This window comes from Paramacrobiotus metropolitanus, unplaced genomic scaffold, assembly GCF_019649055.1.
Source record: "Paramacrobiotus metropolitanus isolate TYO unplaced genomic scaffold, Prichtersi_v1.0 Parri_scaffold0000016, whole genome shotgun sequence".
Lineage (NCBI taxonomy): Eukaryota > Metazoa > Tardigrada > Eutardigrada > Parachela > Macrobiotidae > Paramacrobiotus > Paramacrobiotus metropolitanus.
In genome coordinates, this window is record NW_026570236.1 from 72,676 (window position 1) to 87,111 (window position 14,436).

The following is a 14,436-nucleotide window of genomic DNA, read 5'->3' on the forward strand; positions in this document are numbered from 1 at the left end:
AAAAAAGAAAAAAACTTATTAACAAATGTTTGGTTACCGCCAGCGGAATGCAATTAAAGCGGATTGGACCGGGCATATTCTGTAGTCTGTTCGTAGCTGGCTGTTCAAAGCGATAAAATAATATTTGTCTCGGTATTTCTCACGGTCAGTGCGCAACATTGAAATTGAAAAAATCTTAAATATGTTTACTATAAAAAAATTAATAGTTGATAAAGGTGCCGGTGATTGTGGACGTTTATCTCGACTGTTCGTAAATTTAACTCGTAACACGTGGTTTTGCGGCTATACTAACTGTACTCGTACACTGCACTACGTTCTGCCTGCACAACAAGCGGTACATTAACATACCAGTACGGTTTTGAAACCCTTGCGAGTAATACTGGACCGACTTATCACTTGCGAGTACGCTGTACGCGTTTTTCAAACTTTATGATTTTGCCATTTTCCGTTTTATGCTACACTCTACAGGCCGTTTTTTTATTAGTGCAGCAGTTAGTTTTAAAATTGTAAGTTATTTACTGTTCTAAGATTCTGATCTGGATTAAGATTGAGGCCTTTAGGTTAGCCTTCGATGAAAATTGACTGGGAAAGTGACTACCTGTACACTTTTGAAGGTTGGGAAAAATGTCTATTGGCGACGGAACATCTTATCCGTTCTTGGGTCTGATACCCAAACGCGAAACCGGAGTGTACGATTTCCTTCGTAAACATCCTACATTCGATGGCCGAGGTTGGTTGATTGTGAAGCAAAATCTACAAATTCACTGCCTTACACCTTTCTGCGCGTGACAGGTATCAAAATGTGCATTATGGACAGTGGCGTCGATCCTGGCGCGGAGGGCTTACAGGTGCGCTAATACCCACCCATCCTGGTATTTTCTTCTGCAGAATCGTAACTTACTGTAGGTAACCACCACGGGGCAACCCAAGGTGATCGATATCCTCGATGCTTCGGGCGCGGGGGACATCGATACGTCTACCGTCGTGGAAGCGGACGCGGAGGGGTTCCTGACGGGTCTCACGGGACGAAAGCTGCATTTGAACAGGAACTGGCACGCGGAAGATGGGAAATTCCATCTGGGAGTGGTGCGGCTGTTCAGTGTGGTGAGTGAGGATTATCATGATGCGTGGAAGAAGGCGCGGAAGATGGAGAAGTGGATGCCGAGGCATGCTGAAGTTGTTTCTGTGGCCATGCAGCGAGTGGCAGCAGCGCCTGCCAGTGATGTAAGCAGAATTTGCCTCGTTGGTTTTACTTATATTAATTTACCTAAGAAATACATGTATGCGCCACTACTGTAATAATTAATTATTGAATTTATAGCGAGCGTAATTATTGTGTATTCGAGGTAAACATGGAAATGGCATTGTTTAGTGGATTTAAAATTCTAATTTTACTTAATCAATTTATGTAAAATTATTTTGGTAGTTATTTTATGCTAATACGGTGGCAAGTATCTGTATTTGCTGTACGCATAAGAAAATTTTATAAGAACGTAGCTGTGGAGATCGTCTTTATGGGTTGTCTTTCTTGTGAAAAGTCATGATGGCCTTCGTGGCTTTGGTTGAGTGTTACTTATAGGTGATCGTAGTTCAGTGCCTCTGTGTACCGCTGATCACATTTCTAAACATCTGTAGGTGCAATTTTAAAATCATTTTGTAGACTTGTAGTATGATACTCCTTTTTGGATTTTGGTATTTTTGTTGGCTTATTGATTGTGTTTCATTTGTAGTGCGACTAAGCGAAGTATTTGAAAATTCGTAAGATTATTGTGCATTTACTGTGTGTTTGTAAGTTATTCTGCGGTAGGCTCAGACAAAAGAAGAATTGGACGCCCAACTGGAAGTGGCCAAACTGTTGGATGACAAGTATGAGGACTTGGGACCTGTGATGGATATTGTTGTCTTTCATGACGGGAAGATATGGTGGGCGGCTCTGGATACGTCGGAAACGGGTGATTTGACCAATGCGGCTTTGTTAACGGATTATCGGGACCAGTTCAAATACGGAACTATTGGTATGTGTTCGTAAGTTGACAGGAGTTTTCGTTATCGGATGTACGACCACTTTTTTGTTTGTGTATTTTAGCAACAAAACTAATATTATACGAGTAGTTATTGTAGCTAATGCACCGATATAAGTGCCCGTTGCAATGCTTTCACAGTGTAGAGTGATGGCATGGTCGGGGCCACTATACGTACCATTTTGTCCCATGTTATTTAACAACAGAATAACGCAAAAATTGGTGCTCCGTTTTCTTGATTACTCAGTAAGTGCAGTAGTACTATTTTGACCTGACGCCTAGTTTTCGGTGTTGGTGTTTCTACGAGTTGCTGTAGTGATCATTTGCGGTGGTGCCAACTGCCGAGTGAAATGTGAAATCTAGCACTTTTCGTACCGGCTAAGGGCTAACGGATCTGCACTGTACGGTCCACTACTCGCAGTTGTTATTTGCTAAGACTCTGGCGGTGTTTTTTCATTCGGTTGGTTGTCAATTTCTGTAGGAGGAATATACCAGATTAATTATACTCTCAACATCTTGGATGATGGAAACCGAGTGGAATTGGTCATTCCACAAGAGCACGGTACCCATGTGGCCTCCATTGCGGCGGCCCATTTTCCTAACACCCCGGAAAGGAACGGCATGGCGCCTGGATGCCAGATCGTCTCCATTAAAATTGGCCACACTTTACTGGATGGAAGCAATGAAACGGGGACATCTTTAGTGCGGGCATTCTTGTACTGCATGAAGAACGGTGTCGATATTGTCAACATCAGCTACAGTAAGTGTTACCGTAGATTTTGTGAAGAGTTAACAAAATAAATAATCATTCACCTACAACAGATGAGCCTTATAACTGGAGTGATGGTGGTCGCGTCTTCGAAGCTATCGAAATGGCCGTAAAACAGTACGGGATGATTGTCTGCGTGGCCAACGGTAATGCCGGGCCGGGTCTGACTACCGTGGGATCTCTGCCAGCTTCTCCGTATACGTTTGGAATCGGAGCCTATGTGACACCGGACATGATGAAAGAGTTGTACGGTTTAACCCACAAACATCCCGCTTTGATGTACAACTGGACCAGTCGCGGTCCGACACTGAACGGACATCTGGGAGCGTGCGTGTGTGCACCGGGTGGAGCCGTGGCGTCCATACCGACATACACATTAAAGAACAGCAGTTTGTTTAACGGAACGTCCATGGCGTCGCCCAATGCGTGCGGCAGTCTGGCGGTGGTGTTGTCGGGACTGCGAGCACGACAGATTCCCTGGAGTGCGTTTCATGTGCGACGCGGCATGGAGTTCACCGCGAAGAAGCTGGATCAGACGGCGGACTCACGGCTGGCGCATGGATATGGGGTGGTGCAAGTGCAGGAGACGTTCGAGTGGTTGTGCAAGTGGGCGAAGGAACCGGAACGAGATGTGGACATTCAGTAAGCCTGGTCGACATACCTATCAGCGGTAATGGCATGTGGCGTTTTTAATATTGTGGTCGTGTAGGGTTTCGGTTGAACATGGATCTGGAATTTATATTCGGCATCCAAATCAGCTCGGTGATTGCATTTGTACAGTTGGCGTTGATCTGACGTACCCAAGAAAACTGGAGCATTATGCGGAAGCTGCGAAATTATGCTTAAATGTGGCACTGTCAACGACGGCCGACTGGGTGCGAAGTGCGGAATTTGTTACGATATCTACCGGAAAAAAGGTTAGTGTTTACGATTGACGCAATAAGTTTGTCTAAAATTAGGTGAGGTTTGTATGGAACTTGAGTACTAGTACGTATACGGAGTATTAACTGGGCAGTTCCTCTCTAAGATCAGTAATAGGTATCGTAGTAAGGGGGCTAAAGTGGATACAAGGCAATTTCCACGTTATTAAGGTGTAGCCCTACAGTGGCATGGTAAATTGTTATTTTGAACCTATAATTGTCGAAATATTTTTAGCAGCGATTTTTTTGGCAGGTATTTTTTAGTTTATCGATTCATGCATACTACGTAATTGTAATCTACGTACATGTAACCCCGTTATCCGTTTCGAAAACCAGCTAACTTGTAACTCTTGACAATTTTTGTGATGCAGACATTTAAAGCAGAAGTGAAGACTTCTCATTTGGCTCCTGGACTGCACACCGCCAGTATTCTTGGTCACGATGCGAGATATTTCGATAAGGGTCCTGTATTTGTTGTTCCCGTGACCGTCTGTATACCAGAATTCAAGAACGAATGGGCCATCCAAAAGAACGGCATGGTGTTCAAACCAGGACATCCTTTGCGCACCTTCATTCAAGTTCCGCCTGGAGCAACCTGGGCCGAATGGAGGCTGCAGTTGGTAGACTACCACGATTCAGCCCCCTGTCCGATGGATGCTAGTCCGATCCTGAATTTCGAATACCACGCCATGCAACTATCTCAGAATGCGCAGTACAAAACCCACATGTTCCGTGAAACGACCGCGTTTCCACTGCGCCGGGTGGTTTCGGTGGTGTTTCCGGTGTCGGATCGCCTGGGTTTTCTGGAACTGGCCGTCGCGTTGTTCTGGAATAGGATATCCTCGGTCGTTATGGACTGGTCGTTGGATTTTCATGGATTGAAACCGAGTGTGCCGGAGATTGTGTATCAAGAAGGAGAAGCGTACTATCGGGTGGATGTGGATGCCGGTGGCCGAAGCGAGTTTTTACAGCCGTCAGTTTCGGTATGAGTTGTGTATTCCAGCTGCATCTGCAGTAATCTGCCGTCCAGTTACATATGGCTTTGAATGGTTATCGTAGTGCAGCGGTTTTATTGCATATCTTCATCTCCAGTTGAATGGATTTACTAATTTTCGCGAACAGGTTGCAGAGTTAACTGTTCACTAAGTTTGCTTAGCTCACGACTAGCATTTTTTCAGAACGTACTGCAGAAATGGCCGTATTAAAACTTTCGGTAGCTTAAATCCGTAATTTTAATTTCTCAAAGCCGTAATTTTAATTTCTTATTTGCAGTTAACGCACTTAGTGCAGCCGATTCGCCCGAATGAATTTTCCATATCACCCTTATCCTCTCGCGATACGTGGCCGGATGGCCGCATCACCTATCAGCTGATCCTGCAGTACCAGTTCAGCATGACTAAAACCGCCACAGTGGAAGTGACGTGTCCGATGGTGATGGACTTCCTGTATGAGAATGAGATTGAAGGGCAAATGTGGAAGCTATACGATGCTAATAAACGAATGCTCCGGTGTGGGGAAGCGAGAGTCATGCGGAAGATTGATTTTACGGCTAAACTAAACAAAGGTGGTTTTCGTTGGTAGTATTTTTAGTCGGGCGCTGTTTTATTGTTAGTAATTTTTGTTACATTGTTGCAGGTGATTTTGTCGTGTACGTACAACTGCGACATGATAACCGAAAGATTCTGGAAAGGTTTCAAGATATGGTGGTCCATTTGAGAAAGAAACTCACTCCTCCTCCTATTACTTTTGATATCGTGCCCACATATCTAGCCGCTTTGCGTGGCGGGGATGAGAAGTTTAAATCATGTATTTTGTCGCGTAAGTAAATATAAATACAATGTTACAATTTCTGTTTTAATATGAAATACAACGCTATTTTAATCTTTTCAGCCCATCAGTCCCAGTTTTTCTTTCTAATGCCTCCTAGTAGTGACAAACTGGGGAAAAGTGTGCATGGATCTTATTTTGTGGATGGTTGCTTGTACTTTGCTGTCTCGAGAGATCAACCAGCTGATGCCAAACGGAATGCTGGAGCATTTCCGTTGAAGTTTATTCTGGCTGAACCGGGTAAAGGCAAGGCGGGAGGTAGTAAGGCTGGATCGAAGGAGGGTAACAAGGATTTGGATGATCCGGTTCTCGCTCATCAGGTCAGATTTGGTGATAGGTACTTTGTAATTTTCATGGATATGTCTTATTGGTGTTTTCGTTTTGCAGTTCATCTGTGTATCAGTTGATTGATGGTTTTGTACGATTTCTGTTTTCAGGTGGCCTTTTTCGATAAAATTTCGGATTTGGGAAAGAAGGCCGAGTTGTACGAAAGTTTCTTATCCGATAACAAGAGCCCGATACAGCAGCTCAAAGTTCACCATACTTACCTGCTGTCATTGGCAAAAGCTCTCGATAACAAGAAACAAGCGGAATCGGCCAGTCTAGAAAAATTGGCTTCCGCCATGACAACTACCTGTGATGCAATAATTGCCGCTGTTGATGAGAAAGAGCTGCTAGCTCAGTTAGGTAAAGACGGTGAAGTAGAAAGTTAAAAAAATAAGGGTTTACTAGAAATAATTTGGCGTCCATTGCCACTAGATTGTTTTCTGTAAAAATACTACGAGCATTGCCATTTTAATTACGTATTTATGCCCGCATTCGAACATTATTGTTGATGAGAGCATTCGCCGAGGGAGTGTTTTCGCCCATACACTACGTTGCAGTCTACAATTAGCAGAATCGCTTTTTTTGCACGAGTCGTACAGTACGTATTTATTGGTGACTTCAGGTGCCCAACCGGAATCCGTCGAAGAAGAAGTCCGGCCCAGTGTGGATTTGCAAAAGTCCGCGCTGACAGACGCTTTATATCACAAATGCATGCAGCTGAACCGGAATATGGAAGATAAACAGGATCCCGTAGCTGAAGCTCTCGGTCTTCGCCTGCGGAAATTTCTCGACCCCAAAACGGATGCCCGATATGCGGAGATGATGGGATTTCGTAGCAATAAACTGGGATTACATGGGAGAGCACTGAAATTTTCAATACAAGCGTTGGAAGATAAACCGACTCTGAAGGGATACAAGGAGGCAGCGGAATTGGCTGATAAACTGAACTGGCCACATGTTAGAGATTATTTACTGGAAAAATTACCGGTGTTATTTCCGAACAAATATGACTTGTTTTAAATTTGTTATTTAATGAATTTTCTGATTTCTTTGGTTTGCGGTAACTGGTTTTTTTATGGCGGTATTTTTATTGTTATTGTGACTGCAGCAGGCACTTGCCTGTACGTTGCAGTTTCTGTGTTGGAAATTACAACTGCAGGCATATTATTGTTGAAGTAATTTTTTAAGCAATAACGATGTGATCATTTGGCTAATAAGTTGAAAAGCCTTGAAGACACACAGTGTGTCCAAAACTTTATTTTTCGCGAATTTTCAATGACAGCGCTGCACAGATCACTCAGTACGATGTACAGTAAATCATGTAAGTGTACGATGTTATTCCAGGTGTTGTCCAGAAAAATATGTGGAAGTACGCACGTAATGCCGGTAATAATGGCAACTCACTTTCGAGCTACAGGTAGTTTAATATGGATTATGCCATTATGGAACATCGGCAACGAAAAAGCAGTCGTGAGAACTGTGTTGCCTTTGCTTTTACAGTACATTAGCTGTGGAAATGATTGCCCCATCTCTTTTTTGTACGTACAGTACATATATTGTACTTGGCACCTGCTAGTGTAGGGCGTATTATTAGTTATATTGTTTTACTACTGTGACCGCTCACCGCGATAATTATCCCACAAAGACGGGGTTAAATACGTACCTACAATGCCAAAACGCTGATCACTGGATTTTTAATTTATTATTTGGTGAGCACGTTATGAAAGATGCAATCTTAGTAACAGCAGAGCGTAAGCTCATTGTAATGACTTTGGTAACAGCAAACAAAAGCAGAACTGGCAATTGGTTTTCTTAGTGCTGCACATTTCCGTTGCCCTAGTCGTAATTTCAAGAGATCAGATAAGTAATTCTATTAGGTCTAACAATAATATTGCATTATTCTTCTTTTATCTTTCCGCATCGATGCATTTTGGCATAAAAACGATTAACTTTTCTCCCGCACATTTGGCATCCCACAAAGCGATCATTATAATGTTCGTGATATTGCAGAATATGGCACTGCAACGTGTACTTAGTAGTATAGTTTTTAGGACACTGATCGCAAAAGAAACGCCGTTTCTGGGTTTCGATGGGCATCGACTGCGGAATTTTATCCATTTTTTTAGATTTTGTGCGGAGGGGAGGCACGAGATCGATGGATGCCATGGCAGCATCGCGAATTTCTGCCTAAGAGCAGTGAGCAGTCACCTGAAAAAGAGATTAGCGTACCTCACGAGTATTTTGAAAATCAACATTTTACCTGAGAGTCAATCATCATCTTCAGTTTATTCACGGCGTCTGTGGTGCCACTGACTACGATGACCACACTGTCATCTTTCCAATCCATGGTGAAGCCGGCTTTAATGGCAGATTCAGCAGTATAACAAACGCAAAACCCCGACACTCTGGTTTTAGAAATGACGGTTGGGAGATCCAGCTGAGCGAGTACTTTAATGTCCACTTGCGCCGTCCCAGTTACGAAGTCAAGGTGGCATTCACCCTGAAAAAAAAGCAGCAAACATCATAGTTCGCAAAAAGACAAGTACTTACATTTGTTAGTTACAAGCATTAAACCAACAAGGTGACAATATTAAAGAAGTCAATTTTGAAGTAAAGGACAAAAACTTGGTAGTTAATTTCAAAGAAAGTCTGCGGGAAAAGACTTAAGGGATTTGGCCCGGTACATAGCGCTAAAACCGTGTACATTGACGGGAATATTCGCTTTCGCGCACTTTCAAACACTTTTTTGGGTTACTTTTTGACATTGTGTAACCAAATGATTGGTGTACATAGGCGTGAAATCCGTTTTCGCGCGCAACATCCGGTTGCGGAGTTATGAGGGTAACAAAATTCCAAAAAGTTTAAATGCATTCAGGAGTACCAAAAGTCTCATTATGGACCGTTCCCTTTCGAACTTTGCACGTAAATGCACATAACCATGAAGATCGTTTTGACACGGATCCACTGTTCTAGCATGTTTTTCAAATTTTAAAATGAATTTCAAAAAATTTAAAATTCATTTAAAATTTGAAAAAAATCGTAGAAGTCTGGATCCGTGTCAAAACGATCTTTATGGTTATGTGCATTTACTGTACGCGCAAAATTTGAAAGGGGTCGGTCCATAAAGAAACTTTTGATACACCTGAATGCATTTAAACTTTTTGGAATTATGATACCCTCATAACTTCGCAACCGGATGTTGCGCGCAAACGGTTTTCTCACCTAGTTATACAATTCTTCTGGCTACAAAATATCATAAAGCAATGCAAAAAAGTGTTTGGGAGCGCGCAACAGCGAAAGTCCCCCTGGTGCTATGTACCGGGCCAAATCCCTTAAGGTAAAAAGAATTAAGAATGCCAAGGCGTGTCGGCTTTATAGTTCATGCTTTAAGTATTGTGTCGGCTTTCTACTTCTACTTCATACTGATGTTGCATTATAGTAAAAAATTACAAATCGTTTGTTATATGCGCGTAGGGTGTATTTACAGCATTATAATATGGTAATAACATAATACAGAAATAAGTAATAAGTACTTACTATTATAGTAGCGACGTTCTTTAAATTTTATTATACATATTTAGTTTTGGAAACGTCCGGAAAAAAATCGGGATTACCGGTAAAGGTGATCCTGCGGGAATTGAGTCAACTGACGTGGACAAGGCAGCGCGTTTCGGAGCGCAGCGTTCGCCATTGTGGCGCTTCGCCGCCTGAAGGATGGCTATCTGATCGCCGATGGTACTAATGCCCATATCGATGAGGTAGCCTTTGTCGAGATTTTTAAGCATGGAACAGTTGATGCGCTCACTGATGAAAATGCCAGCGTACTCCGATGCTGCATGCTCTGGAATGCCACTGTCCAGAAAGAAATTCTTCCACTCTGTTAGTCGAGCATCTCCGGACGAAACTAAAAATTGGGGAAATAAAACATTCACTATCAGTATCAGTGACTATCTACCGGTAAATAACACGAGAAAAGCTCAGCAATATTACGAGCAGCATTTTTCCAGAGTCAGCATCAGTGCCACATTCCGTAGCACCCCGCTACGCAGGCGCTCAACAAAAAAATCGTTAATGGCTTAGCTAAATCTTGAAACATTCTATAAGAGGATAAGGATCAAAATTTTTGAATTGGCTTTTAACCAACTTTCATAGAAGTATAGATTGTATGCATGCTTGCGTTACGTACTAGTACTTTTGGCACGGGCGCTGTTAGGAGTTTTGGCCGTTTTGGCATTTCCCCTTAACAACCTGCTCATAGTTCTTTATGATCACGAAGACACCGAAAGATCCAAGCTTTCAATAAAGTGAATGGGGGTTTATAAGTTTTGCGAGCAAATTACCAGAGGATTCGAGCAAGGTATGCACTATGCAGCGAACCACCTTCAATACGTACGTAATAAACATGGCGAGCCGCGAGCCCAACAAAAAGAACCACTCACAGTGCCTCACCTTAACAATAACGAATAACGACTCCAATAATCTTACAGTAAGATTCTTACTCAATTAATATTAATCGAACCAAGACTCCAATTAATCGAACCAAGACGATCTAATTAACAAAAAAAATTGCGCGGAATGTTGTTCCATAAGTTTTTAAAAATTCGTTGCGCGCTAACAAATTAATTGTAAGTATCACACATGCTAAAATAAGTTGAGCACGTGCACGTCTCCGCAAAACACAATAGTTACTTACTTCCGGGGACTCATTAAAATAGTTTTTAAAACTGCCATGCGGTGGAGGGTGCCTTAGCTACTAGAAAAATTTGTTGGTGTTGTTCCCAACTTCCCAACAACTTGCTATTTGAAATCACTTGTTGAATGAACATACGTAGATCTGTTGTCCTAACATCTAAAGCTTTTTGTTTCAAGGGTTTTATTTATTATGATTTCTTGAGATATGAACCATATGGTAATAGGTAAATGGTTTTTTATGACGACAATTTTGTTTTTGATTGTAAAGTAGGACAGGGCGGCTTTCTGATCAATAATTGGTATTTGGTAATAATTCAATTTCCAATATGGTACATTAGACATTTACGTTTACATTTAAATGGCACATAGCAGTGGTATTAAAATGAAGCAAAATTGATTGCTCAGCTTATTAGTTTCATTGCGCGTTGATGTAGAGCACTCGTTAGGTTACACCAAAGCACTTAAGGAAACTCACAATCCTAATTTTTCCAATTTTTTCAACAAATTTATTATTCACTCAACGAAACAATCTAATCAAAAGTGACACAATAAATTTAAAACCACTCTATATATCCGTGTAAGCAATCATTAAATTTTTCTTCAGAACAAGCAAGCGGACGGCTTTATAACATGGCTTCGATATGGCTTGCACGTCAGCAATAAACCTTTTCAATTAATGTGCCTCAAAGGATCAGCATTCCCATTCTTCGTCATCCGAATAGTCCGATTCGTCTTCTACAAATACAAAAGTTCGCTTAGTTGAAGTAAATATACGACAAAAGCATTGTAGCACAATACTCTGGTTGATAAAATTTGTGTTTGTACTGGTAATGCAATATCGCAACTGTACAACGGCATACAGAAGATGTAAGTACGCATTTTTATTGCGCTGTTCATGAGGAAACAGGCATCAGTGCAAGACAACGAAAAAATTTCAGCCAAAACCTTAAAGCAGTACTTACCATCATGTTCTTGCTGCATGGCCCTCCGTCGATTGTCCATTGCCAGTTGCAGAGCCGCTGCCATACCTCCTTGTTCCAGAGTCGGTGTCCTGGGTGCCTTTTCCTCCGGAGTGACCTTTACATACCATAAGATAAATACTTAAATCTTGCATCGATCTATCAGATACCAAAAAAGCATATCTAGTTTGCATATGCGATTTTGATTTCCTTAATAACAATGCGAATGGTTATAAATGTTCAAAGCAATGGAACGAAAAATACAGGAATAAGACATTTTGTGTAGGAATAACACATTTTTTGCTACAATCAATACAGCACGAACGATGCAGTGGTCACACCGCCTCACACGTACCTTTCGTAACGTTTGACCTTTCGCCGCGTTTCGGATACTATGCATCAACTGGTCATGGGCGCCTCCCGGTCCCGGATCGGAGTTCTCCCTGTTCACCGGCTTCAGCGCAAAATTCCCTCCGCGAATGTCGGCCAGAAACGCTCGTCCTCCACTCTCCCCGCTACCGGTTGACCGGAAACTGTCGCCGCGTAGCAAATGGTCCGGTGGCGGCGGCAGATCCAAACCAGGCGCTGGTGGAGGCGGCGGAATAAATCCACCCGGTGGCAGAGGCGGAGGTGGGGCGGGGCAAAACCCGGAGGTGGTGGAAGGCCGAAGCCTGGGGGCGGGGGCGGCGGGGGTGGAGCCCCTGGTTTAGCCTGAGCGAACGGCGGAGGTGGTGGCGGTGGACCGGTGGGCATCGTGTCGCGGTGTGCGGGAATGCTGATGTCTAATGCGGATCCCGTGCGGCGGGGCGGTGGCGGTGGTCCGATGGTGTGAATGTTGGGATGTTGGCGTGAATATTCGGAACTATCGGAGCGTGGGCGCGCATTGTCCGGTGGGAGGAGTAATGTCGGAGGCGGCCGTTTGGGCGGTGCCGAGACGCCGGTAATTTTCGGAGCGGCTGCCGCGGGCGGACGTGGCGGTGTCGGGTGCGCGAATTCCGCTTCGATGGCTTTGCGACCACCTAGATTTTCGATTGTCTGATACAGGAACTGTTCGGTTTCTTTGTCCATCTGTGACACGTTGATGCCGGCGCTGGATAGTAACTGCGCCACCATGGGGTCATTCATGTCGTAGTCCAAGCGGCCTTTCTCGGCATCCCATCCGCAATGTGCCACGTGTCTACAACGGATCCGTTGTCGTAGAATGTCTTAATCGCAATAAGTACATGCACATTTACTGAAAAGTTTCCACGAGAGGCCGACCGATATCAGCCGCCGTCAATTTTGTTGACTTTTTCGACTGTAGTTTGTCCTTTTTCCCAGAAAATAGTCCCGTCACATTGGAGAGAAAGGTTCCATCTGCAACAAGAGGTCAACGGCAAAATGAGCAAAAATATTAAACCTGTATTTTCATAAAATTTGTTTTAGTAATAAACTTTTAAAAACATTATATCGACGTAGCTTGTTATGTTCTAAAGATAAAAAAATTTTGACCTGTTCAGAAATAATTTGTGTAATCCAAAGTTTTGCTGACACTTTACAACAATGTTTTACGTGCCATGAACAGTGTGACATGTTAGTGTGACACTAACATCAGTAAAATATAAAGCTTAAGTTATACTATATGAATAAGATATTTCGCAATATGCTTTTATTAGTCGATTTTAAAAAAATGCTGCTTACTGGCATTCTGCTTTTCCGCTCCGACTGGAACGGGCTGTGCAGCGGTGGACACGCCCTGGGCAGCGGAGAGTTTGAAAGCGGCATTGTCGGACACCACTGGGGCGGCGACCGTGGTCTGAGTGGGAATGCCGGGCGCCGGACGTGTTGATTTCGTCCGCATTCCGTTGTCTCTTGATAAGCCTGTCAATTGTGAAAACAATCAATAGGAAAGTAAGAAAACTAATGTTTTTAGAACCACGTTGGCAGTCTGTAAGACGTAAGCATAGTCGGCAGAGCCTTCCTAGAGTTCCTACATTGATGTAAAGTATGTTAGTACAAAGTAGGCAAGAATTTACAAAATTAATCATAAATCATAAGAATTTGTATATCAGCCAGGAAAAAAGTTTTTAAATCAGGACAATATAGGTTAAGAAATTTTATATGATACCATTTTCTCCTGCCGCACGTCGCGATTGCTTAACCGGTTTCCGTCGTTGTATTAAAGTTTTATTGGAGACTTTATCGTAAAAGTCGTTGGCTTCCGCTGCATCGGCGAAGTTTAATCCGGCCATGCAGTTGTCCGCTTCGAACGTATGGAAGACGTTTTGCCGATTGCGGTAATCCAGTTCAATGTAAATTTCTTGTTGCCATAAAAGCTGGAAATTCTATTATTGCAAGCAGACGAATTAATTCACATTTTCAACTGCACAGTGTAATATTATTCTGCCATACCTGAATGTCGTAGACATGGATAAAGAATGTCTGCAGTTGGTGGTGTTTAATAAAACACGCCGCACCACAACCGACCTTTCTCCAATAATCATGATTCGGCGGATCGGTAATCAACAATTGAACCACAGCAGTGGATAAACTCTGAAGAAGAAAATCATAATTTCGACTTTTCCATTAACAGGACAGCTCCAGTATTCCAAAATGGATCACACTGTACCTCGCATTGGGGCGGAAGCATTCCAATGACGGCATCATTCTCATAGTCAGTCAGAAGATTCGATCGCCGACTCTTCTCCGTTAGGGAGGTAACCATGTTGATACCAATGAATCAATCAATATTGCGGATGATTTACGGGAGTCTCAAAAGTCTCAGTGTACCGTCGAAAGGCCCTGGGAACGGCCGTGTACCTTCAGCATAATTCCGTATCAAGCCAGAGAAAAGCCGAACTTTTACGGCCCAACCAACAGGCACTACAGTCCGAATGCTGATTAGATAACAATAAGAGTCACGCATCTATCACTATTTGAAC

General features: G+C 42.9%; 3 protein-coding genes across 5 annotated transcripts; 1 reads left to right on the forward strand and 2 right to left on the reverse strand.

Moving 5' to 3' along the window:
* Positions 1–382: 382 nt before the first annotated feature.
* Positions 383–7,151, forward strand: LOC129585138 (tripeptidyl-peptidase 2-like). 3 transcript variants are annotated; one of them, XM_055477715.1, is made up of 14 exons: positions 383–506; positions 561–730; positions 793–848; positions 907–1,224; positions 1,808–2,015; positions 2,503–2,781; positions 2,844–3,432; positions 3,500–3,707; positions 4,082–4,693; positions 4,983–5,274; positions 5,346–5,528; positions 5,601–5,857; positions 5,975–6,224; positions 6,487–7,151. In XM_055477715.1, the coding sequence occupies exons 2-14, from the start codon at positions 625–627 to the stop codon at positions 6,882–6,884; spliced, it is 3,756 nt and encodes a 1,251-aa protein (XP_055333690.1). In that variant the 5' UTR covers positions 383–506; positions 561–624; the 3' UTR covers positions 6,885–7,151. The 3 variants fall into 3 exon arrangements, with proteins under 3 accessions (XP_055333690.1, XP_055333689.1, XP_055333691.1); XM_055477714.1 differs by having other exon boundaries at positions 395–506; positions 615–730; XM_055477716.1 differs by having other exon boundaries at positions 415–560; positions 615–730.
* A 517-nt stretch (positions 7,152–7,668) lies between these two features.
* Positions 7,669–10,292, reverse strand: LOC129585351 (uncharacterized). Its single transcript, XM_055477991.1, has 4 exons — positions 10,051–10,292; positions 9,479–9,768; positions 8,125–8,364; positions 7,669–8,072 (listed from the first exon to the last, which is right to left on the reverse strand). The coding sequence occupies exons 1-4, from the start codon at positions 10,118–10,120 to the stop codon at positions 8,052–8,054; spliced, it is 621 nt and encodes a 206-aa protein (XP_055333966.1). The 5' UTR covers positions 10,121–10,292; the 3' UTR covers positions 7,669–8,051.
* Positions 10,293–11,039: 747 nt separating this feature from the next.
* Positions 11,040–14,350, reverse strand: LOC129585255 (actin nucleation-promoting factor WASL-like). The gene is made up of 8 exons (XM_055477875.1): positions 14,124–14,350; positions 13,907–14,047; positions 13,623–13,839; positions 13,196–13,375; positions 12,751–12,871; positions 11,871–12,692; positions 11,519–11,633; positions 11,040–11,291 (listed from the first exon to the last, which is right to left on the reverse strand). The coding sequence occupies exons 1-6, from the start codon at positions 14,217–14,219 to the stop codon at positions 11,972–11,974; spliced, it is 1,476 nt and encodes a 491-aa protein (XP_055333850.1). The 5' UTR covers positions 14,220–14,350; the 3' UTR covers positions 11,040–11,291; positions 11,519–11,633; positions 11,871–11,971.
* Positions 14,351–14,436: the final 86 nt, after the last annotated feature.